We start from the raw sequence: 23,686 nt of genomic DNA on the forward strand, positions 1-23,686 counted from the left end.
TGTCTTTATCACATTTACTCAAGTGCTTCGGTACATATTCAAGAGACTTGTGCTCGAGTATTTCCATTTTATCCGACTTTCTAGTTTTAATTCACTACATTTCAATTTCAAATATACTTTTTACTCCACTACATTTGTCAGTTATAGTTACTTTCCAGACTACGAAAAACACCTCTGAATATAACGAAGTCCACTCTAACTCTGCCTCTGTGACCTCAATGCTAAAAAAAATACATCTTGCTGACAGTGACATCACAGGGATCATAAAAGCAGATTTCATGGCAGAACAGTTGTATTGGATTGCATCAGATTGTACAGGTGTACCTAATAAAGTGGCCCCATTTATATTTTGAGAAGGTGAACAAAATGATTGTACAATGTTTCCTAAAATGTGTTTAAATAATGGAAAAAACTGTAATTCTACAAGGCTGTCTTTACTAGAATGGACTCCAAACCCTGCCATAGCCTTTATTATAATCCTTAATAATAATTTGATTAAAGTGCCTTGTAGTCACATACATTTCTTCTCACATGACTATTGCTATAATTGACTCTTTGACTTTGTAGATAAAAACAGTAGAGGGCGCTCTCCCCCCAGTCATCCTGACCCACAGCTTCTCTCCCACTCAGATTTCTCTCAGGGGCTCAACATGTTTTCTTTTACCTTTCCTGTTCTACTTCCTGTTCATTTACCATGTGTCCGACCAGGTTGACTTCTACGCCACTTCTCTGCGTGACTGAGGAGGATGGTGATATACATTCAGAGCTTGTCGCAGCACTTCAGGAGAAGGATCTGTATAATTCATTAATGATAGCTCATTACTCATTCAAATATGTAGGTCAAGAGAAGCATCAATAATAAATACACCATAAATCTGCTGTAAGCTTTATGTATACTTTATATAGATACACGCAATGTACAGCGTTACCAATAGCTTTTACAGAGAATATAAAAGTTAATGTAACTATAAGCCCACACGGGCGGTAGAAGATAATATTCTGCCCTGACCACAAGGCTTTCATTTATTTTACAATCACATAGAAAACTACTGGTGTTTATAGCTTTTGACATCATCATCATCATCATCATCATCATCATCATCATCACTGATATTACTTCACTATAATCATTGTCATTAACATCAAACATCATTTTCACTATAATCTTTATCATCATCATAAAATACAACCATCTTTCTCACACACCAGTCATGGCTTTTTAACAGCATCATCACAGTTATTGACCAATATTCTCATCATCATCATCATCATCATCATCATCATCATCATCATCATCATCACCATCATATGTTTTGTTATGGTTGTTTAAGGCTTTTGTAAAGAAGACCCCAAACTTCAGCTGATGCAAACTTCTGCCTGCAGGCTCAAACATGATACACAGAGTGTGCATACTACAACAAAGAGACCAGAAACCTATACATCATATATACATACATAACTTAAGCATACATTGTTTAACATTTACAGGTAGTATTAAACCATTTCACGAACGAAAAATAAATACAAAATGATAGTTGGTTATATTCATATACTTTTAAAGAGGAACACAAAAGCAAGCAAGGATCTTTAGGATTACAAACCAAATGCAAACAGGATCACAACAATACATGGACCTTCACTGACATAGGTCATAGACAAGAAGAAGGGGGAAAAAAAGCTTAATTGGACTGGTACCCTATCGGGCCATTGCACAGCCATAAATAAAACCCACGCAGTAGACTGAAAAGACTTTCTCGAAGGAGAGTGCTTTTTTCAAAGTTAAAATCCTTAAGTTTTCATCTAATCAGACCCTGTTCCTGATACCATTTATGGTCAGCATTTAATCTGCAACAGCTAATTAATGTATTTCCATTTTGTAAATAACTCCTAACTCACTGGTAGTGGCGGAGTCTGCCATCATCCTGCTGGGTTTAAATTGCTTTCACTCACAAAAGGGGTTCAAAGGAAACTATGCATGCATGTAATCTTACTGTTTTAAATTTTACATCAGAGGTAACAGCCTCATTTGTTTCCTGTCCAGTCTCCTGCAGCTGTATAAGAGCAGTATCAAGCAGCAGCTAACACAGACCTAACACTTCTAATTAAAAGCGCTTAACTGCAAACCACGTTGTGGCTTTTAATGTGGAACTATAGAATTTAATTTCATTTGTCGCTGAGGAGAGTGGTAACCGTGATCACTCATCAATAATTCATGGAGCAGCCACAGTGACACACACACACACACACCTCCACCCCCTCAGAAAGGTAGCTAACTTTACTGTGCTCTGCTGCCGTGTGAAAAACTACTTGTGCCACGTGCTGCATGGAATCAGATCACGTTTGCAATTATTACTCAATGACGTCTTTATCAAAACAATGTGAGTTTGTTTGGCTGCACTGTAAACAGATACACCAGATGCTCCTCTGCTGTATTTCTGACAAAGAGGCTGCTAAAGGAGTGTCTGCTGTAGTATTAAACTGCACTTGCTTTTACCACCATTAAACATGGATGTCGCCAAATTAACCGAAATCTTAAGGATTCCAACTTGAAGCCCAAAAAGCAAGTTTCATCTGAAGCCTCGGCAAAAGCTCATTTTCTACTCAACTAAAATAAAAAAGTATGCACATTTCAAAATTCTCTGCTCCGCACAAATAAATGATATCAGCCCAGCTGACTCAAGACTGTAACGCTAACCTAAATGTAAGCCAGCACTGTTTTCTGAGGTTACTCTGAGCAGGGCTTCAGCCATGGCACCTGTAAAGAAGAATTCAGCACCAGAGTGAGATGACGACATGTCCAGGTGAGGTTATACTGCACCGATCAACCCACCACCTCCCAAAAGTCTCCACCTGTCTCCTCTTCCCACACTCCTTCGTCCAAACGTCTCTATCCACACACACATTTCGTGCCCTGTGTAGATAACCATACATCTAAACTCTGATTTTGAATTACAACTTTTTCATAAAGCACAGTGGAGAGAACGCTTGAATGACTTGTATGGCACCCATACTGTAGATGCTGTGTGCATTGATAGCATGCACACTGCTGCATACACACACACACACACACACACACACACACACACACACACACACACACACACACACACACACAAACATATTGGTCTATAATGACCCACATGCATGCATGTGCACCTGAAACATGGCAGTTGCGCTTTAAGGAGACCTTGAAACAAGTTATTAGCATGAGAGGGGGAGGTAGGGGATATGAGATAAAGGAGAAACAAACTGCTCGGTTGGTTGTTCATGTGCTGCTCCATGCAAGAATCATGTCCATGTATCTGAGTTTTCTGGAGCTCTGCTGTCCCCTCAGTAGTGTGTGATGTCTCCCCAGCAAGCGCACATGACTTGTAGACAGTCCAGGGGAGAGACTGAGGTTTGTCTTCAGGGGCAAAGTCTTTTCTGGGGTTGACAGTCATGTCTGTGGTGGACCAGCTTTGCAGTGTGTGGTTTATGTGTTCATGAATGGAAGGAGAGAAAGATGGAGTCGGTGGAGGTTGAGAAGATTGTCCCTCTTCACTTCTTGTTAGCGATGCGCCTCTTTCTGGTGGCCAGCATGTCGTAGAAGGGATCTCTGCTAATGCTGGCCCTGGAGAAGAAGCCAATCAAAGGACAGCGATGAAATAAATAATAAGGCCACATGAGAGGAGTGTCTCAAGCATCTTTGATATGGAAATGTAGGCACATTTGTACAAACCCCTGCCTTAACTAGATCAAAAAAAAGAACAAAGTTTGTGCAGTGACCTAGTTTGGTTTCCATGGTTTCTGATGAGGACCCCCCCACCCCCACCTCCCTCCCAAGTTTTTCTTGGTACTCCAGTTTGCCGGAACCTCCTCCAGAACTCTGCCAAGCATGTAGTAAAACACACAATCACACACTCTCCCTCACGCCATCCTGCAGGTTTGTAGGTCTAGAGGAGGAGGAACAACGATGCTCAAGATTCTTCTGCATTCTCCCGCTTTCCTTTTTTAGAGCGATGGAGAGGCAGCGTACAATGGGAGCGAGTGAGTCAGGAAGCCATTCGGGCTCTACTGAAGAGCCCAGTTTCACGGCTGCTAAATCCTGTTAGCACCAGCACAAAGCAGGAAGAGGCTCAACCCCCCACTGCGGATATCTCTGATTCCCTTTACAACGCCACGCGCTGAAGAATGAGTCTGTATATGATGACTATCCTGCGCTTTCATACTGCTCATTGTCAGTTTGCACAACCCAATTCCATGAAACAAAAACTCTATTGTCGAGCGATCAAATCCAAGCAAGGTTGCCGTGACTAATACGACATTTCCTCCATTTCTGTCTTTAAAAAAATATAAAAGCCTGATATATTTAATGGGATGTGTAATATGAAACATACAAAAGCGTACTTTTCTCTTTTACCAACACAGCAGCCCACTTTCTCCACTGACCCAGCTGGGCCACCATCATCCGAGCCTGTGTGCTTGAGACTCGAGATAAGCAGATAGAGCGCTGCCTCTGTGATCATCTCTACTTAAGAAGATGGGGGAAATCATCATTTCCATAAAATGCCTTTTTATCTCCCCAGACCCTGAGTCCTCTTGGACCCCTCTGGTTAAGTGCAAGCTGTGGCTTGTTGGCCTCCGTGGCTGCAAATGCATCAGCCCAGTTTGGAGCTGGCTCTCCTGGATAGGTTTCCTGGGTTTGCTGGCTCACCCCTGGGGCGCTATAAGCAGTGACTAATCCTCCATCATTTCCCCAGTGAATACTCTTTGAGCGTATGGAGAGAGGGGGAGGACGAGGAGGAGGAGGAGGGGGGATTGCACTGTATTACAGTACACAAGTGTTCTGTTCTGCTGAGCCAACTCTCTTTGACATTGCACCATCCTCTGTGCAGGTGATTACAGAGCAACATTTAGGTCACTCACAGGAAGGTTGTTATTACAGGGAGGTACGTATGGTATCTGACAGACAGACAGAAAGAAAGCACGCTTTTGTTGTCTGTTTTGCTATTCAAATCAAATTGTAATGACATACTCAGTAAAGATTAAGTGTTTTGAAACCATGGTTCAGAGATGATTTTGGTACCTCAAATGTACCATTTACATCAAATTTTTTTGAAAAGCTGATATCTAGTATGATAATCATTATTGAGCGGCAGCTTTGTCAATGGGATCAGCTCATGAAGTTACCTTGCCATCACAAGAGAATGCGGTTTTAATCATTTAGGCTTGATTTGAGGCTCTTTACTAAAGGAGTAGTTGAACATTTTGGGAAATATGCTTCTTCGCTTTCTCATGAGAGTGAGATGAAAAGATCGATACCACTCTCACATCTGTATGGTAAATAGGAAGCTACAGCTAGCGCAGGTTAGGTTAGCTTAGCATTAAGACTGGAGTCAGATAAAAAAAGCTATCCTGTCTGAAGGTAACAAAATCCAGCTAGCAGCACCTTTAAAGCTCACTTGTTAATATGTAATATTGTGGTTGTTTAATCCATTGAGTGAAGTGGAAAAACAAGTTGTTTTTTTATCATGCAAGTGCATTAACTTCGCGTCATCACACTGAAGATGTCAGGCAACATGTGGAAACTTCAGATGAATAAGCTAATTCTCAGCAATTAATAAATGTGTTTCCCAAAACTACTGCTTCAAGTGTACTTGAGGAGTCTTACTTGATGGATTTAATCCACTCCTCTTTCTCCTCCGGCGTGGGCGCTGATATCCTGTACACCACATGGTTGCCCTCAACAACACGCCCATCTGCCTCCGTCTTGCAGGCTTTGATCACCTGACCCTTGTGATTGGGGTTATAGAGCTCAAAACAGTTCTGGAGAGCGGATAAAGAGCAGGGCGTTAGCAATATGCTGCCGTGAGATCATTTGATTTAAACATCCAAAAAAATACAGTAACAGAGGAGGAAAGCTTCTTGACGCAGGATCTAAGGGTGAGGGCTCTAATGAGGCAACACTCACAGGTTTCCTGGGCTCCTCCACCTCCCTGATGCTGAGATTCTCCAGCGGGATGATCCCACGAGGCTCCTTGTCCTACAGGAGAGAGGGATGAGAAGGAGAAACATGAGATGAGAGAGGAAAAACAAGCAAGTAAGTATATATATATATATATATATATAGAGAGAGAGAGAGAGAGAGAGAGAGAGAGAGAGAGAGAGAGAGAGAGCAGGTGATATCAAAGGAAGAAGCAAGCAAACAAGAAAATCAGAAAAGTAAAAAGCAAGATGTGGAAAGAGGTGCATTTAAGAATCCCATAAAATAAAGAGGTGAAGGGACAAAATGGAACGGAAAGAGAAAAGTAGATCAGCTGTTTGTGAGGGAGGAAAGAGAATAAAATCCTTTTTGATATGTTATGCTAGCAAGGAAATCAACCTTGGCCCCTTCCTCGTCCCCACTGCTCTTTAGCAGAGCAGATAATGTGTGGAGCAGCCAGACCAGAGGACGGGACATAATGATAGTGTCCTGAAGGATAATACCAGGGTAGACAGAGGACAGTGCTGATGTAGCAGCTTGCAGGGACTCAGAGGCACTGATAAAAATCTTCAATGTTGCACATATAAACTTGTTCTTACAGAAAGCAGCACAGACAGACAAACGCAAACACACAAGTCAAAAAGAAAAAATAAGGACGAATCAACCCTCTGTGACGCAGGGCTGACCCAAGCTTTTTTGGGGTAACCACCCACAAGTGCCAATGTGCTGAGCCATGACTGACAACAACTGGTGACCATTAAAGCATTTTCTCAACAGCATCTGCCAGAAAAGCCACAAATGGAAACTACAGGATAGAGACATGCTGAATTTCCCTTTATTTCCCAAGATTCACTACAGACAGTTGCTTTAAAGACAGCTTATTACACAGGCCTGAACATGAAAATATCTGTCTCTGACAAATCAAAACATGCAGTCATACAATCTGTACATTAGCACTGATTAACTGTAGCACAAGTAGAGAAAGAGCCATAAAATCAGCCAACTGTGCTAATATTAGCTATCATTAGCAGTTTAATCATGAGCAAATTTTGCTAACAATATCTAACAGTAGAACAGAGCAACTGTGGTTCAAGTAAAACCTGTGAATTGTGCTAACATTAGCTAACAATAGCACAGTGTAACTGGCACGGCAGTAGATAAGCAGAATTAGGTAAAGTCGTAAACTCAGTTAATTTTGCTAACATTAGCACATGTGGCACAACTGCAGAAAGAGTCATAAACTCCTAAAACTGTGCTAACATTGGCTAACACTAGTGCAGTACGAATGTGTTACACGTAGTTACACTGTGCTGTTAGCACAGTGTAACTAACTGTGGTCCAAGTAGCCACCATTAGCTAACTTTAGCCACCAGATGTTACTGGTCATTCCAGACCAGTCTTCTTTCAAAATGTACATAGTCTCACTGCTTTCAAATGTGACATCACTGAAGTGAAATTAAAGCTGCAAGTGCAACTTAAAAGAGGAAAAACACACGTGCATTTTCCTACTCTGCAACAACAAAAGGCTGCTCTGACATCTGAATATGCTAGTGAGTGTGAAAACTCCTTCGGGCATTTGGTGAGAGGTTTCAGGGCTTGAAAAGTAAACAAAAGGAGCTGAACATATTTGCTATACTGTTTAATGTGGAACCAGCTGATGCGCCTGACGACCTACAACATGAAATCATTGAGCTGCAAAGCAAAGACAGCTCAAAAACAGGTGCAATGTTCTGAGGAGACATGCACTGAAGTCTGCCTCTCTGTTGGGGACAGCACAGTTCATTTCAAAACTTTTCACAGACAGTTTTGCTCAAGACTGATTGACCCAAACCCGGAAAACCAGCTGCAAGTGGCATAATCATCATCACTACCATCTGACTTCAGACACCTGGCCAAAGAGAAGCAGTTCAAGCCATTGCATTAGAGGTGATCTACAGTATGTGTGACACTCACTGTTGTATATTCGAAGTAGTAGAGGCAGTTGTCCGTAAGGATGAACCACCTTCTCTTCCAGGTTTTCACTCGGCCCCCTGACAGGAAGAAGAAGAGGAGACAGGAAGTGACACAAAGGCCGCAGTGACAGACTGGCTGTCTCCCCTCAGGAAAAAGAGCAGGGATGTGACACTCATTAATGACGCTAAGCCACATCCACACACTTTAAAAAGCACACAGATATTATATTGTATGAACACAAACTGCAAACTCGGACCCCGAGACTCAAAAATTACTCTTACAAATCATAATTTAGGTAATGGAAAAAAAGACCAAACTGCTGCTATAATTCAATTTCCTGTGTAAGAAAGGCTGCTTGTCAGCAACCACATGACTGTCATGTGACGATTAGACACAAACATTAATACTTAATACGATTAATGTGCAGTGCATGCCACTGATGAATACGTTTATTCAGTACGTTTGTCGGATTTAAAGTGGGACAGTTGTTATATAGTTGCACAGTCTGAGACAGGCTGGATGTAGGTGTGTGCTTTTGTGTTGACTGCGCTGATGTCTCTCTCTGTCAGTGCCCTCTAAAAACCAATATGAGATCTTCTGTGTTGTTGAACTGATAAAAAAAAGTTATTTGAAAGGAAAAAGCTGCGCTGCAATGTTTTAATCGCAGTGTTTCAGGTGAATGCTGCTGTATTGCCTCCACACTGGTTTGAGGTTCAAATGTAAGCCTGTCATCAAGAAAAGTTCCCTCTGACTTTCCGAAATATGCAGGAAAGCCAGTTTGAAGAAAACTGAAGCGTTACAATCAACCACCATAATCTCTCCTCACTTAGAGCTTAGCTAAATGATGACTCACACAACTGATAAATTATTACACACCCTGCATATTCATTTTTTAAGGGCGACAAGATAAAACTTCATTGGCTCTCAGGAGAGGGGAGCACACAGCACTTGATATGAACCCAATGTGACACCTAAAGCAGCCCTGAAGGAACACACATGTAGACACAGACATTTAAGCACAAAAACTAACACACACACACACACACACACACACACCAAACCCCCCGAGCGAGATCTCCACCTCTCATGTTAACTTGTGCATCCAAAACTACATCCAAAAAAAGCAAAGATAGAGAGAGAGAGAGAGAGAGTGGGGGAGAGAGCGCAAACAGCCAACGCGTTGTTTTGAAGCCGAATTCAGCCTCTGGCAGTGACTGCAGAGCCACGTGTTGGAGGAAAACACCACTCATTTTGGAGATGTAAAGAAGGGACAGCGAGGAAGCTCTCCTGGTGGGAGACATGTGTGCATGAGGGCTGCGAGAAAACAGTGCTGGAGGAAATATTCAGATCCTTTAGTTCAGTTCTGGGTTGAAAATGTTACTGAAGTAAAACTATGTCAGTGTTATCAGAAAAACATACACGTAAAAGTACATTATACACATGCAAAAGTACATTATACATTATTATTACTTAATGCATGATGTAAAAGCGGGATTTCACTGTTGCAGTTGGTTGAGGTGGAGCTCATTTTGAACAATTTTGAAGAAAACTGCGATTAATATTAATTCTTATTATTGATTAATCTCGATTATTTTCTCAATTAATCAACTGAGTAATCACTAATTCATTTTCTGTCTATTGATCAGTTATCTGTGCTTGTATATACTGTTGGGTAGTTTAATTTATGACAAAGGATCATATTTTTAAGATCTTCCTATGTTTTATGTGTGAAGATCATTATTTGGAAAGTAACTTAAGTTGTAAAAATTCCAATATTTCCCTCAGAAACATAGTCAGTAAAGTAATCTTGAGGAAACATAGACAAAGACTCCACCGCTGTGGGAACGTTCAAATGCAACCTGAGCTTTGACACACTTGCACGAACCATGAATCGAAACATGAAGACGTGCACATGAGCACTTTCTGACGACTTCCTGTGTGTGTGTGTGTGTGTGTGTGTGTGTGTGTGTGTGCGTGTGTGTGTGTGTGTGTGTGTGTGTGTGCGTGTGTGTGCTTTGACCTGACATTCCTGATTAGTTCCTCTCATCACCAACCATCCCGTACGGTCGCAACACTTTTCACTGCAGCCATTTCCTGTTTCGTGGCGCCTCACATGAGCCCATACGGGCTACACGTAATTACACAAGCCCCGGGTTTGCCTTACATTTCAACAGACTGTGGCTATTGAATTAACGTGGCCAAATTTCCGCTCAGTGCAGACAGAGATGTGCTAAAAAAAGGCATTTATTCCCTTACATCCTCCAGGGTTTATTTTTAGAGTTAAATTAGAAATATTATAGCGAGAACTGGTGCGGGGAAATGGCTCCAGGGAGGAACCGCACTAGAATGTAATCATGTTAGGTCTGTGAGCCACAGTGGGGTGATTTGCATTCATACTTGCTAGTCTGATGAGACGACAGAGACGTTACCGAGAGTTAGAGGAATGTGCAGGTTGGAGCCAGGTGTGTGTGTGTGTGTGTGTGTGTGTGTGTGTGTGTGTGTGTGTGGGTGTGTGTGCCTGTGTGTGTGTGTGTGTGTAAACATAGCAATAAAGCTGATCACCTGCAGTGAGATCGACCTTTAACCTTTTACAAACGATATCCAGGCTCTTAAACAGTTTTATGTTCTACAGTAAATCTTAATGTCTTTAATGTAGTGTGAACGGCAGAGCGAGGGAGGAAAGTCTAAATCAAAAACACGTGTAAACAAACAGTAACAAATGGCAAAAAACTGTAGAAATAAGACCAAAAACTGTATTACCTCACTGGGAAAGTATACAACCCCATCCAATCCCTGGCACACACACACACACACACACAAAAACTCCATCCATCCATCCATTTTCTATGAATCTTATCCCTTTCGGGGTCGCGGGGGGGCCGGAGCTCTCGGCTGTCAACGGGCGGGAGGCGGGGTACACCCTGGACCGGTCGCCAGCCGATCGCAGGGCACAAACACACAACCATTCACACTCACACTCACACCTAGGGACAATTAAGAGTCACCAATCAACCGGCACAGAAAGGCCCGACCCGGGAATCGAACCGGCGACCTTCTTGCTGTGAGGCACACACACAAACTCACACGGAACAAATAATTAGTGTGTGTTCCTTTCCAAACTGCATTAAGATGATTTTCACAGGTCTGGGTCTCGATGTGTAAACAACGCTCACGCACATGCCTGCACCGTTTCTCACACATATAGTGGTTCCTTTTATAAGGATTGTGATTGTGATTGTGTGAGAATGTGCACACCTTATGCATACTTCAGGTCATGCATATACAAGGTTTTCACAGCCTTGTGAGACATAGTGAAGTGGAAATTACACGCCAGTAACCCAGTCACATAAATGACATGTTCTGTAAATGCTAAAAAAATGAAAGTTATTTCTGAACCGTCAAATAATTTAGAGGGATAATTAAAGATAATATTTACCGCAGAGTTCTGCACAGCTCAAATACACACCATAAGCATAAGGAACAGAGACCTTTATGTGTCTATTTATTGTATATTACCTAATTTAACAAAGGCTTAGACTGATGGGATAAAAGTCTTTCGGACACTTTAAATCAGATTTTAACGCATCCACTTCAACACATCTAAAACATCATGTCACATCATCAAGTGAGAGAGCACGAGAGATATTAACCTCACTCTGCCCTCCAGCTCTCACTCGGCTGTGAGAATAAAGCCGCGGTTGTATGGAGAAAAAGTGGTAGAGTAACCAAATAAAGTCATCCAGGATGTCTTGCATTCCCTCAGCAGGAGAATGTGTGGAGACACACACACTAACCCAATTTAAGCAGCCAGCCCTCTCTGTCCGGGTTGAAGAACGTGTGCGTCAGGTCATTCCCATCATCCTCTGGGATCTTGAAGGGTTCGCTCTTGATGCTGTCGTATAGATTCTGCGCAGAGAAAGAAAACAAAAAGAGAGAATGTCATGGAAAAGCATTAGTTCACATTAATGCTTCCAGATGAGCACGCACACTTTTGCCTCCATCCTCCAAACATTCAGCTTTCACATTAACGGTGCATTAAACAAGACATTGATAGATTCTAATTCAGTATCGGAGACAATGATTCATGCCTCAGTGAGCTGGGAGACTCTTTAACAATATGTCTTTTTCTACTTAAATGAAGCCAAGAGCACTTTGATACACACGTCAGCCTTCAGCATGTGGGTAGATCAACTTGTTTTTATGGGTTTTTCTTTGAGAGATCACGCCGGATCATTAGCATCAGCCTCTGGGGAGAAGATCTAATTCTGCTGAGCTGCAAATATCTCAATTATTGAAGCATGACTCTCCTCTCGGCATAATGGAGAAATTCATAAACATTTCTTTTTGTTTGTTTGGCATCCATTAAAAGTCGTATTTATAATTGTCAAAGTAGTATTCATGCCTGTTTAACCAACACAGCACATTGCTTCCATTTGTCATACCTAACAAACCCATCAAGTCAAAGCTCTCACCCTGAGTAGTTCCTCTGGGAGGTCTCCCCCCTCATTGATCCCTCTGTTCATGGAGATGAAGCGCTCCACGGGGGGCTTGTCTCTGACGTTGGGATTGTGCAGGCTCGTGTTCAGCATAATGATGGCAAATGATAGGACGTAGCAGGTGTCTGTGGAGGTAATTACACAGAGCGTCACTGTAAAACACAGCACAAGCCCAGGTCTCTGTATGTGTCAGGACACATTTTCTTGCTTCGAGTTCGTGAATTAGTGTGGAAACGATTTGAACAATTCGAACACGTTAAAATAACTGATATTAGAGAGACAAGACTGCTATCAAGAATTTCAAGCACTCCGAATGTTAATCCAAAACGTGAGCTCTTATTAAAACCGTATCATTTCTGAAGAGGCAGCGGGCTGTACAAAGGATCACATTTCCCTAATTTATTATAATGGTATTGACAGACAGCACAAATAATTTGTGATTAATACGACCGCAATCCATCAACTGATTTTCACACAACCAAATTTAGGACTCTGTCTAATAAAAAGGAGGATTTAATCAACAAAGAGGCCCATATTCTGGGTCACATACACACTCCTGGTGCCCTCCAAGGCCATGATGCGGTGAAGTCAGAGTGTCCCTGAGCCATGAACACACACACACACACACACACACACACAAAATCCATGATGCACTGCTCTTGCGACTCCACATCATAACTCCTGCAAGCCTTCCTCCACCTCATCCATCCACACACTAACTGCCCCAGTCAACATGCCCTGCACTGTAATTTACGACCCAGAGCACACCGGTCCTAAGAGATGACCAATAACTAAGTCTGGGTGTGTCACCACTGCACCACATCAATATTCATGACCGTAGCTGTCACCTGTGTCCTCCTCGACACTCGGTTAGCACAGGAGCAGCAGACGATGTGTGAAGGGCCAAAGACTAATGACCACTATTGACCGGTGACCAATTTCCTTATCACTGCTGGAGACAGTGTGAAAACTGAGCAAGCTGCTCACATTGGACTATTGGCCAGGTCAAGTTTAGACTAAGAATGAAGGAATAAACCATCAAATTCTCAGTGCTCATACTCTCCAGCGTTTTAGGAAAATCTCCAGAGTTGTGAGCTCAGCCCAAACCGGTCCAGCTGTCTAGAGGAGGGAAGACAAACAGTCAGGAGTATTGATTTGAGGCTGAGGTGGTCTGGCTGGCCCTTGGTGTCTGTCCTGGACTGTCTGCCTGAGTCTGACTCATAAAGCATATCTGCTGCAGAGTGTGTGTGTGTGTGTGTGTGTGTGTGTGTGTGTGTGTGTGTGTGTGTGTGTGTGTGTGTGTGTGTGTGTGTGTGTGTGTGTGTGTGTGTGTGTGCATGTGCGTGTGTGTGTGGTACCTGTGGACTGGAAGACGCCAGGATTGCATTGGCAGTACCTGGAGGCAAATGCCTCCATCATACGATCAATCTTCTGTGCTTCGCCAGGAAGTCTGAAGCTCCACAGAAACTGCCTACAACCGCAGAGAGAGAGAGAGAGAGAGAGAGAGAGAGAGAGAGAGAGAGAGAGAGAGAGAGAGAGAGAGAGAGAGAGAGAGAGAGAGAGAAAATATTATGACACGACATCATGAAATGTTGGTGCAAATGTGTATTACAGTACATGAATATTCACTGTAAGTTACAAACCCAATGTGACTCAGCTGTTTTCTTCTACATTTACATTAAGAAAGGAACGAACCTATGGAACATCCTTACTGAGAAGGTTTTTAATGTCTTCTTAAATGTGAATAAAATCAGACACCAAACTGAGCTAAGACATCAACAAGGACTAAAACAGGACACTGTCCTCAGAACAGAACAGTATAACGATGAGGACTGTCATGTTCATCATCACAATCACCTGTTTCTGACACTGATATCGTTCACATCAACAACTGATTATTATGACTGGGAAACTCTCCATATATCCCAACTGTCTGCATTATGACTAACATTAGCAGTGCCCATTCATTTTAAATGAGACCACAGCCTCCAGCAAAAAAATGACGCGTCATCTGCAAAGAAGTTGAACCTGGCTCAACTTTTGCCACAACACAGCCTCATCTGTCAGGGCACAAGAGCACATTCCTGACATGTTGCTTAGTTTGTAACATGCATGCCATAATTCTTATGAGTACCTCATGCAGTCATTGATACAATAATAAAATCCATCCATCCATCCATTATCTATACCGCCTATCCCTTTCGGGGTTGCGGGGGGCTGGAGCCTATCCCAGCTACAATGGGCGAGAGGCGGGGTACACCCTGAACCGGTCGCCAGCCGATTTCAGGGCCACATGTAAGGACAAACAAACAATCACACTCACATTCACACCTACGGACAATTTAGAGTCATCAATTAACCTAATGAGCATGTTTTTGGTCTGTGGGAGGAAGCCGGAGTACCCGGAGAGAACCCACGCATGCACGGGAAGAACATGCAAACTTCACACAGAAAGGCCCCGCCTGACCCGGGGATCGAACCGGCAACCTTCTTGCTGTGAGGCACGCGCACTACCTGCTGCGCCACCGTGCAGCCCACAATAATAAAATGTGTCATAAAATCCTCTCTTGTAGTTTGTTGATGTCTGTGATGAGCCTTTACACCATAGTAATGAATCAAACTGGACTTCCTGGATCGTATGCCCACAAACCAACGCAGCCCCTTCCATATTTTTTAACACAGTCTGTTTTTGGTAGTTAACTCACCTTAAGGCTTGTACAAGGTTGAGGTCTGCAAACTCGTGAAGCTCCACAAACGCCTGGAGGACTTTGATATTAAAGTCATCCCTGGAGGAGATGAGGGGCATGCGTCAGGTTTAATTTCAGAAACATACTGCAGTAGCAAATTCATATGCTTTGGGGGTCAAGGCGGAAGGTAAAATCCTGCAGCCATGTCACAGGGCCAGTTTCAGACAGAAAGCCACTGTGTCGGCTGAGCCAGGCAGCATGAAATCCCTGTTGTTCTGACAGTCCTATCCCCATTGATTTCCCTTCGATAAGAACCACATGTCCTCTCAGCTATTTTACTGGCATGGCCTCCCGTCGCTGCTCTGCTCCATAATTCCAGACTACCAATTTCCTGGGGCTTTATACCCTCGTCTGAGCGCATGCAGTGGAGATCTGACAGAAAGATCGGGAGGGGAAAAAGAAAGGTGGAGGAAAAACAGAAGGAAAACTGGAGAACTCACCGTTCCCCTAAGTAGTCCCCAATGACTGTTTTGTTGAGCCCCTCGCCTTTGTAGAGGAACTGTGCAATGTCCTCTGGAGTGTTCTGGAGAAGATCGTTCTCCAAAAGAAATTGGATCCCCTGTTAGAAAAAAAAAAAGAAGAGCACTCTTACACTTCAGGTACCTCTCTAGATCTGTTTTAATAAGCCCAATGGATGGCTTGGAGATATATAAGAGAATAAATCAAATCATGTGACAAATAATAGTTTAGGATTTGACCTTTTTCGGGTCCATGTTGAACTTCTTCCTCCCCATGGCGATCTGTTTGTTTCTTTGGGTGGTTTTGCTGCAAAAAAAGGAAAACAAATACAGAAACATGCATACATCAGGTGACAGTTAAAGGTGCGGTTTTGTCCTCAGGCTGCCGTGTTTGTCCAGCAGGTCAGTTTGTGATGGTTGTGACATGGCGTGACTTTGCTTATTTACTACTCTGTCAAATGAGTGCACAGTGGGTTTAAACTGAAAAATAAAATGGAAATATGCTACATGTGGCTGCATGTGATTTAGCATCACCTGCACTGAACATGTGCATTAACACAAAATGCATCTAGTCCCTCAAGTTTAACCGACCCTTCTGCCATTTGGAAGAACATCCCCCATTTCACTGTCACTCATCTTCAAAACACGCTTTGCATGTGCCTCACAGGGAAATCTCCACCTCTGTGTGTCTGTGCATGCTCCCTACGCTTCTTGTGTGCCCAAAATAGCCCGAGCCCCTTTCCAAACTGCACCTGAGACACACACACAAACACACACACACAGCCTGACACACAGCCTCACTCCACCTCAACAACCAATCGAATGAAAGCCACTGAAAACAGGCTGTTTGGTTAATGTTTAGTCGAGGGACTGTCCTGCTTCACTCCTCAAACAAAGGGGGATTAACACACACACACACTCTCACACACACACACACAAAATGCCAGGTGTGAGGCTCACGGGGGAGGTAACTACATGGCTCAATGACTCTGAAGAGCAGAGGAGGCAAAAGGGCAAAAAAAAGAATGAAGTAGTTCTCAAACAACTAGCCAACAGACAGAAAATTAACAGCCATTTTGATAACTGATTCATCATTTGAGCGATTTGAGCAAAAATGCCAAAAATCTGCTTGTTCTGCTTTTGTGCTATGTCATTTCATATCTTTGGGTGTTGGAATATTTAGTTATTAGTTATATTTAGTCACAGTTTACAGATAAAACTACTTATAGATTAATCAACAAAATCATCAGCAGATTAATGTATTATGAAAATAATTATTTGCAGCTAATTAATTAAAAAGTAAAAAAAGAACTCACCTCTCCCCCACACAGGTCAGCTGCTCGATCTCAGTCATTACCTCTGCAATCTCAAACTTCAGCCGCTGCGGAGGAGAAAACAGCAAAACGACTCAGTTGCTTATTATTTGTGTTTGACAAACAGGAGAAGGACGACGTGCTTCCAGCTGCAGCTCTGAGGCAAATTCTGTGTAGGAGGACCCCTAATTTGATAGCTGTATACTCTTTAATAGAAGGTGCATCCTAATTACAGGTTTTCTTATAGTTAGTGCTGGGTGATGTGGTTAAAATCAATATTACATAATCTTAATAGGTAATTTCTGCCTATATTAGATGGTGGAAGGTAGGTAGAGGACTAACATATGGACATATTACAAGTGCATGCAGACAAATCCCACATAAAATAAACTAACGTTCAGTGCCAACATGTAGCATTGTTGAGCATCAGATGAGTCTTCTGACATGTAAAACACCACAACCTTCTGCTGCAGGAACAAATCAAAACATCAACCTTGCACTGTCACTCACTTCAATATCATCCAGAAGCTCTTTTTTCCTGCGCCGTATGTTCGACAGCTCATCTCTTTCCTCCAAAGACAGGTCCTCAGGTACTGGAAAATACAGAGAGTTTGGAAAATGAAAGAGCATGTGTGAGACGGAGAGGGAGGGAGGGAGGGAGGGGCAGGGCTATGAGGATGGATTAAATTAATTCACCTTCTGACCAGCCAGTCAGAGTCACCGGGATTAAGCCCAACAGCGCATACGTGTTCAATGAATCCACCCCAAAGACATTACTCATGACCTAAATTAACACACTAAGAGAAGGGAGGTCATACACACTCCATTTCTAAAATGTGAACTCTGTACGCTCCAAAATATAAATAATGAGGAAAATTTTGGGGAAAAAAAAACTTTGGTACATTATAAATATGTTCACAGCACATCAAATGAAATCACTGGCATCTCCACAGTGTGACTTATGCTCCAAAGGTTCTACTGGGACAGATCATCACATGATTTGCGAACACCAAGAAGTCTTTGGAAAGTAGTAAGCACGAATACGTCCCATATGATAGGACTGTCCTACTCCTAAATGATGGTTCTTTGCTTAATCGATCATGGTCACAACAAAGAGGGTATCTCGCAGATCTGACAGGAGCAAATGAAATGCTTTCTGTTCCCTGGAAAAGTCCTCATATGTTTTCTCAAAGACGTTGGTTCCTTTCATGGTTGGACATTATTTATTCAGAGTGGAGGGCTGCCAGAAAACATGAGATGAAGGCACAAGATGTTGAAATACGGCCTGAAGTTAATGAAGAACTGAAAGCTGAAAGATGTAATTCCAATATTCACTCTCTTTTACCTCTGATTTTGTTCTCCACCCACCCTTGAGGGAAATACCTTTTACTGTCTTTGCTGCTAAATGCTCCACCAGCTAGTTGCTAACTGTGTCTGGCTGTGGCTTGGTGCAGAGCAGGTAGTAAGTAGTGGATTTTTAGAGCTTTTTCACTGAAAAAGACTGATGAGAGTGAAAGAAAACAGGAGATTTGCAGGCTGGATGGCTAAACAATGAACTGAAAGGTCAAAATCCTGATTATAGCAGCTTTAAGTGCACAAAATATCAGCAGCTGTTCATATATGTACTTGTATACATGTTTATATATGTACATGCAGATGCTTATGCAAATACTGTTGGCACTGTAGAGCAGCTATTTTCTTGTGACCTGGGGGGGGGGGTAGTGAGGGATCTAAACATTAAACCTGTACCTCTTGCATTACATAGTGTTACGTACTAAAATATAGAGCAGGTGTGAGAAGTAGATTACACAGAAGCCACATGAGAAAGAAGAAGTTTCTCATGAGAATCTTTTTCTAAACCAAATTAAAACCGCAGAAACTTCCCTGTTGTAAAGCAGATCACTGTCATAAATAACATCATGTATGTCTGACACACACACACCGACTGCTGAGCATCTGGCAAGGCCTGCCCCCTCAAATATTGGCTTTCTGATAGCTCTCGTCGAGCCCTCATTTGAGCTAATTAACACTGCAGAGACTGAGCGGCACATGCATGTTTTACAGCATGAGCACACTAACACTGTATGCACAGGTGAGTACACATCATACATGCCATGCGTGCAGAATTTACACTTCACACATGTGAAATTTATTTTATTCTACACTGTGGGTCCCCTTGAGCCACCTACTTATCTTTCATTTAACCGCGCCACGTCAACTTCTCCCCCCAGACCCCTCGGAGGACCTCCCCCTCGCTCTCCCCTGCACATCAGAAAACAGCAATCCATTTGAGAGTGGGCTGACAGGAAGTAGGTCATTTTCACATGGAGCTATACCAGATTGTGCTTCTCCTACGCTGTTTCTCTCTCTCACACACACATGCACACACTCCCCCTCTATCTCTCTCTTTGTCCGCCTCCACCCCAGTGCTTGAAGTGGGGGTGAGAGCAGATTCAAATCCCCCAACTGAATCATACCGCTAAGCAGCTTTGTAATTCAGACGTTTTTCCCCGTTGTTTCCCCTCTGACAGTGAATGGAAAAAGAAAAGTTATTTCCCCTCCTCTGTATCTATCGACAGTATCTCTCTCACACTCTTTAAACCCTTCCCTCTCCTCCGTCCTGCTCTGTAAGACAAAGTGACAGAAGCAGCATGGACCATTAGGTTATTATGTTCAGAGGGTTTGGAGCTCATGTTATCACAGGCGAGCAGCCAGTCAAGAGAGCAGGGATCCAGATGGGTCTCGATGGCTTTTTTAACTGTGTGATCGTCTCTCCTTTGCACACAATGACGCTCACACAGCATCAACCAACTTCTACATGAGAAATTGAAAAGGGCAGAAGAGGGAGAAACAGAGCGGAGGGTTGAATTGGTTTCAAAAACATTTATGAAACATAAAAAGAGAAAACAATTTTTCTCGATCAGTGGAAGGTGCAAAGTGGGTTGGGATGCTAATGGGGTATAAATACCACGTCCACTGAGCATTGTGCTGTTGAATGATGACTCAGCCTTAATTTGTCAAGATATCAAAAATAGGTTCTTTTACTGGCTTGACTACAATGGGGAAAATTGTAAATGCTCTTAATGGCATTAAAACAGCTGCTGCTGATTTAATTAAATCCTGCATTTGTTATACACGGTAAGACTGCAACTGATGTATTGTTATAGATGGACTGTCATGCTAAACACACTTATTTACTTTGTTTCCGACAGATGAGGAGATTGATACAGCTCTCACCCTCTAAGCTAAGCTACATGGCTGTGAGTTCTGGCTTCACATTTAGCACACTGACAGAGAATGACAGCTGACCAATTCTACCCGCTGAGGAAGATTGTGTGATGTGGCTGAAAGCCCCAGAACTGCTACTAAATGGACCCTAAAATGAGACTTGTCAAAAGTAAAAAGGTGACCACAAAAAAAAAACAAAACCCACACATGTATGAGAATCATTTTTCACACACATTCCTGCCCTACATCTTGATGTATTTGTGACTTTTTGGGAAATCTTTACAAGAGCTGACAGTTAACATCTGTTGGCTTTCACTTGTCCGTGCAACATTAGCGGGGTTGAAGGGTCTGTGGGATTGAGGAGGATATAAACAGAAAAAAGTTGGAAACAGGCAACAGCCTGCGTGTGAAAGAAAGAAAGAGCCAAAAGGATGCTCTCAATGCCAAACAGCAAAGAAAGTGATGTAGGAACAGCCACCAGACATCTTCACACTCTCTGCCTCCACTGCTCTTTCCTTGGCTTCAGTTAAGCGACCTCATAAAGCAGTAATTGTGAAGCAAAGAGACCCTGCAGGCAACCTACGTCTGTAATGCGCAAAAAAAGTCCTCATCCCTCCTACTCTGGCTGAAAGAGCTTGCCTGGGCCGGAGAATGGGACAGATTGTCTGAGAAGACAGAATCTGTTTTGGGTAAGACTTCCCCCGCTGTGTGTGTTTTGTTGCGTGTGGAAAACTCTTGTAATTTGATATCATTGTGAGGACAACGACTACTGTGCAGCTGAGACTGAACATCTGATGCATTATGCATGAAAGTCTAGGAATCTGTGAGTGTGTACTTATGTGTATGTGTGTTCCCACAGAGAGCAACCCTCCTAAAAAAAAAAAAAAAAAAAAAATCCATATTAGGTTATATACACGCTCCATGCTTAACCCTAGGCGCGGCCACATAGATTACCGATGCAACACCACTCAGCCTTTTCATATTATGACTTAGGGTGTTGCTGTTCTGGTAACAATCAATAAATCATCATAATAGTTCAAACTTGCATGCTTCGCCTTTTTCTCCCACTGGTCTTCAAGCATGAATGGATGAGTAACCGCCACTGTGCTTAAAGTTTTCTCAGACAGACACGCAGTCCATCCACACTTTTTCAAAGCAAAGGTCATTGAGTTAGTACCTTTCCCTCTCCACTCTCATGATCACTTTTACCTCTCTTGTTCAACCGTAACCACCCGGGTCAACACACCTCCGGAGGGGGTTAGGGAAAAGGTCAATAATGTCACCAGCAGAGTTCAAGTAGGAGCAATTTACTGCTAAAGCAGCACAGACATGGCAGCATTTGCTGAGTGTATCCCGCACGTCAACTCCCGCACTTGATACTATTTATGTTCAGCAACAATAGCCATTGAATGTACACACTTTCAGTAATTATCTCTACATGGTAGTTTTCATTATTGGTGGTGTCTGCCGGTCCTCACTGGATGCAAATTTACTTATCTAATTTTCTGCTGTATCAAAGCTGTGCTTGTTACTGCCACTGCTGCTTCATTTTAAAAGTATTGGTGAGCTATAGGGTCGCTTTTATTGTGAAGCAGCCACAGGATATGTGGTGTGTTTGTCGCTGAGGTTAGTGCTGATGCATGGACAAAAAAGTCCTTTCTGGAATTTTTTGTCAGGGGATCAATTTTATATATTACAGGGAAGTAATACAGATTATAATACGTTTATTATGTCTAGCAGCATTCTGGTAATTGCCTGTTCTGGTCACAGTTGGTACAGGATTAGCTACCATTAGTGGTAAAATCTCATGACTCCATTATAAATGTAACTTATGACTTGCCCTGCCTAGGCAGTCATAGGGGACATAAGGCAGAGATCACATGCTAATTATTCCCACCCCTGATAACAGAGGCTGTGTTTCAGCTCTGCTCATGATGCATGCTCATATCATCTCAATGAGGCTGTTTGTTGGGTTAGTGATGTCTTGGTTACTGTCAACTATTAATATTTGTTTTTAACAGCGTGTCATTGGAGGTGCTGACCCACATGACAGAGCTGCTGGCTGATTGGTGGATGAAGCTTTAGACGCCAACCAGCTGAGGAGAACTACTCAGGGTCTTGAATAATACATGACCGCCCTGTTCCTCATTCCAGTCCATGGTCTGCACAGGAGGCCTAAGACCTGAGTCAGTTCACCGTCTGATGCTGCCAGAGATACTGGAGAGTTCAAGATCTGATTCACGTGACTGATGGGTCTTTATTGGCAGATCGCAAAGTAAAATGACTAAATGCCTTTGACAGTCGTGCCTTTCCAATATCCTTGGCATTAAGGACAATGGAGAGCATGGTTTTGCATGCTTATCCCCTTGTTGTATTGGGTGGTGTTTGCTTAATAGTCAGCTTGGAGAGTCATGACACGAGCATGAGAGACTGTACGTAATCCGTGAATTTTTAGTCATCCTTATGTTTCTGATCAAGTTCTTACTGTTTTGTGTGAATCCATTTGAGAGCAGGGAAGTGAAACCTCTCCCTGGTGATGCATTCAAGGACACTGTGATGTGATCATAGCCGGGCTGTTACTACATAATTTTATTAATCTTGCATGTTGCATCAACTTGCACGAGACATTTTAATCAGCCTCTCTTCTGCAACGATCCTGAGCAGAGCCCACAGTCTGTTTTGTCCACTGACAGTTCTCACTAAAGTTTGATTCAAACAAGATGGCCGATTCTCAGAGATGCTGACCAAAAAAAAGGAAGGCAGCATTATTTTGTGCAATCCTAGTTTGAACGGTTAGCAAGGAGAAAAGAAGAACACGGACCTGCAGATGGCTGGGTAATATGGTCTTGCTCCAAGACTACAGGAGGCACAACATGTAAAATACCACTCCGATAATAACAGCAGCAGTCTTGCGGGAAGTTGGGTTGCAGAACTGCTCAAGAAATTTGGGTAAGCCAAAAATCGGCAAATCACTTGTCTGTCTAACAGTCAAACTGTTAATAGCTTAAGTGTTTACTCAATAGTCACCATCCTGACCAATAACTTCAACTAACCTCAAACTACAGACAATCTGTAACACACTTCTAAAATGAGTCGCTGACAACCAATTTAGCGTTAAAATCAGGAATGATGATAATAATACTACAACATGGATAATATATGATAATAAACCACAATAATAAAACTTTGACAAATCAACCGTTATACCATAAAGAAATGCAGTAAAATCAAAATGACTGAATCTAATCACTTGCAGTATGTATGCTGTGATAAACAGTTGCCTTTAATATCAACCAAGTATTTAATGAGCTACTACACCGAAACCCATTTTGATTCTGTCACAGTCCTGTGTGAAAGGTTGACAGAAAACGAACAGCCGGCAGAGACAGTCCAACACTTCCTGATTTTCACCAGGCTCGCAGTGGAACAATGGATGGGATGTCTGCCGTGATTAGGACTTCTGGGCTGGTCCTCTCGTAACAATAGCAACCCCGTAAACACGAGGAGGGCAGAGGCCGTTCCCACCACA

General features: G+C 42.6%; 1 protein-coding gene across 1 annotated transcript in view; it reads right to left on the bottom strand.

Moving 5' to 3' along the window:
• Positions 1-877: 877 nt before the first annotated feature.
• The window catches only part of cyth3b (cytohesin 3b), a 38,576-nt gene continuing 15,767 nt past the window's right edge, over positions 878-23,686 (bottom strand). The window contains exons 2-13 of the mRNA XM_070981435.1: positions 17,440-17,522; positions 16,933-16,997; positions 15,857-15,923; positions 15,599-15,717; positions 15,117-15,197; positions 13,770-13,882; positions 12,388-12,536; positions 11,710-11,821; positions 7,916-7,992; positions 5,951-6,022; positions 5,651-5,805; positions 878-3,610 (exon numbers count right to left, since the gene is read on the bottom strand). Coding sequence (XP_070837536.1) covers positions 3,538-3,610; positions 5,651-5,805; positions 5,951-6,022; positions 7,916-7,992; positions 11,710-11,821; positions 12,388-12,536; positions 13,770-13,882; positions 15,117-15,197; positions 15,599-15,717; positions 15,857-15,923; positions 16,933-16,997; positions 17,440-17,522 — 1,166 coding nt within the window. The 3' untranslated portion in view covers positions 878-3,537. The remainder of the gene's footprint in view (positions 3,611-5,650; positions 5,806-5,950; positions 6,023-7,915; positions 7,993-11,709; positions 11,822-12,387; positions 12,537-13,769; positions 13,883-15,116; positions 15,198-15,598; positions 15,718-15,856; positions 15,924-16,932; positions 16,998-17,439; positions 17,523-23,686) is intronic.

The sequence above is a fragment of the Chaetodon trifascialis genome, chromosome 15, assembly GCF_039877785.1.
Source record: "Chaetodon trifascialis isolate fChaTrf1 chromosome 15, fChaTrf1.hap1, whole genome shotgun sequence".
Taxonomy (NCBI): Eukaryota; Metazoa; Chordata; class Actinopteri; order Chaetodontiformes; family Chaetodontidae; genus Chaetodon; species Chaetodon trifascialis.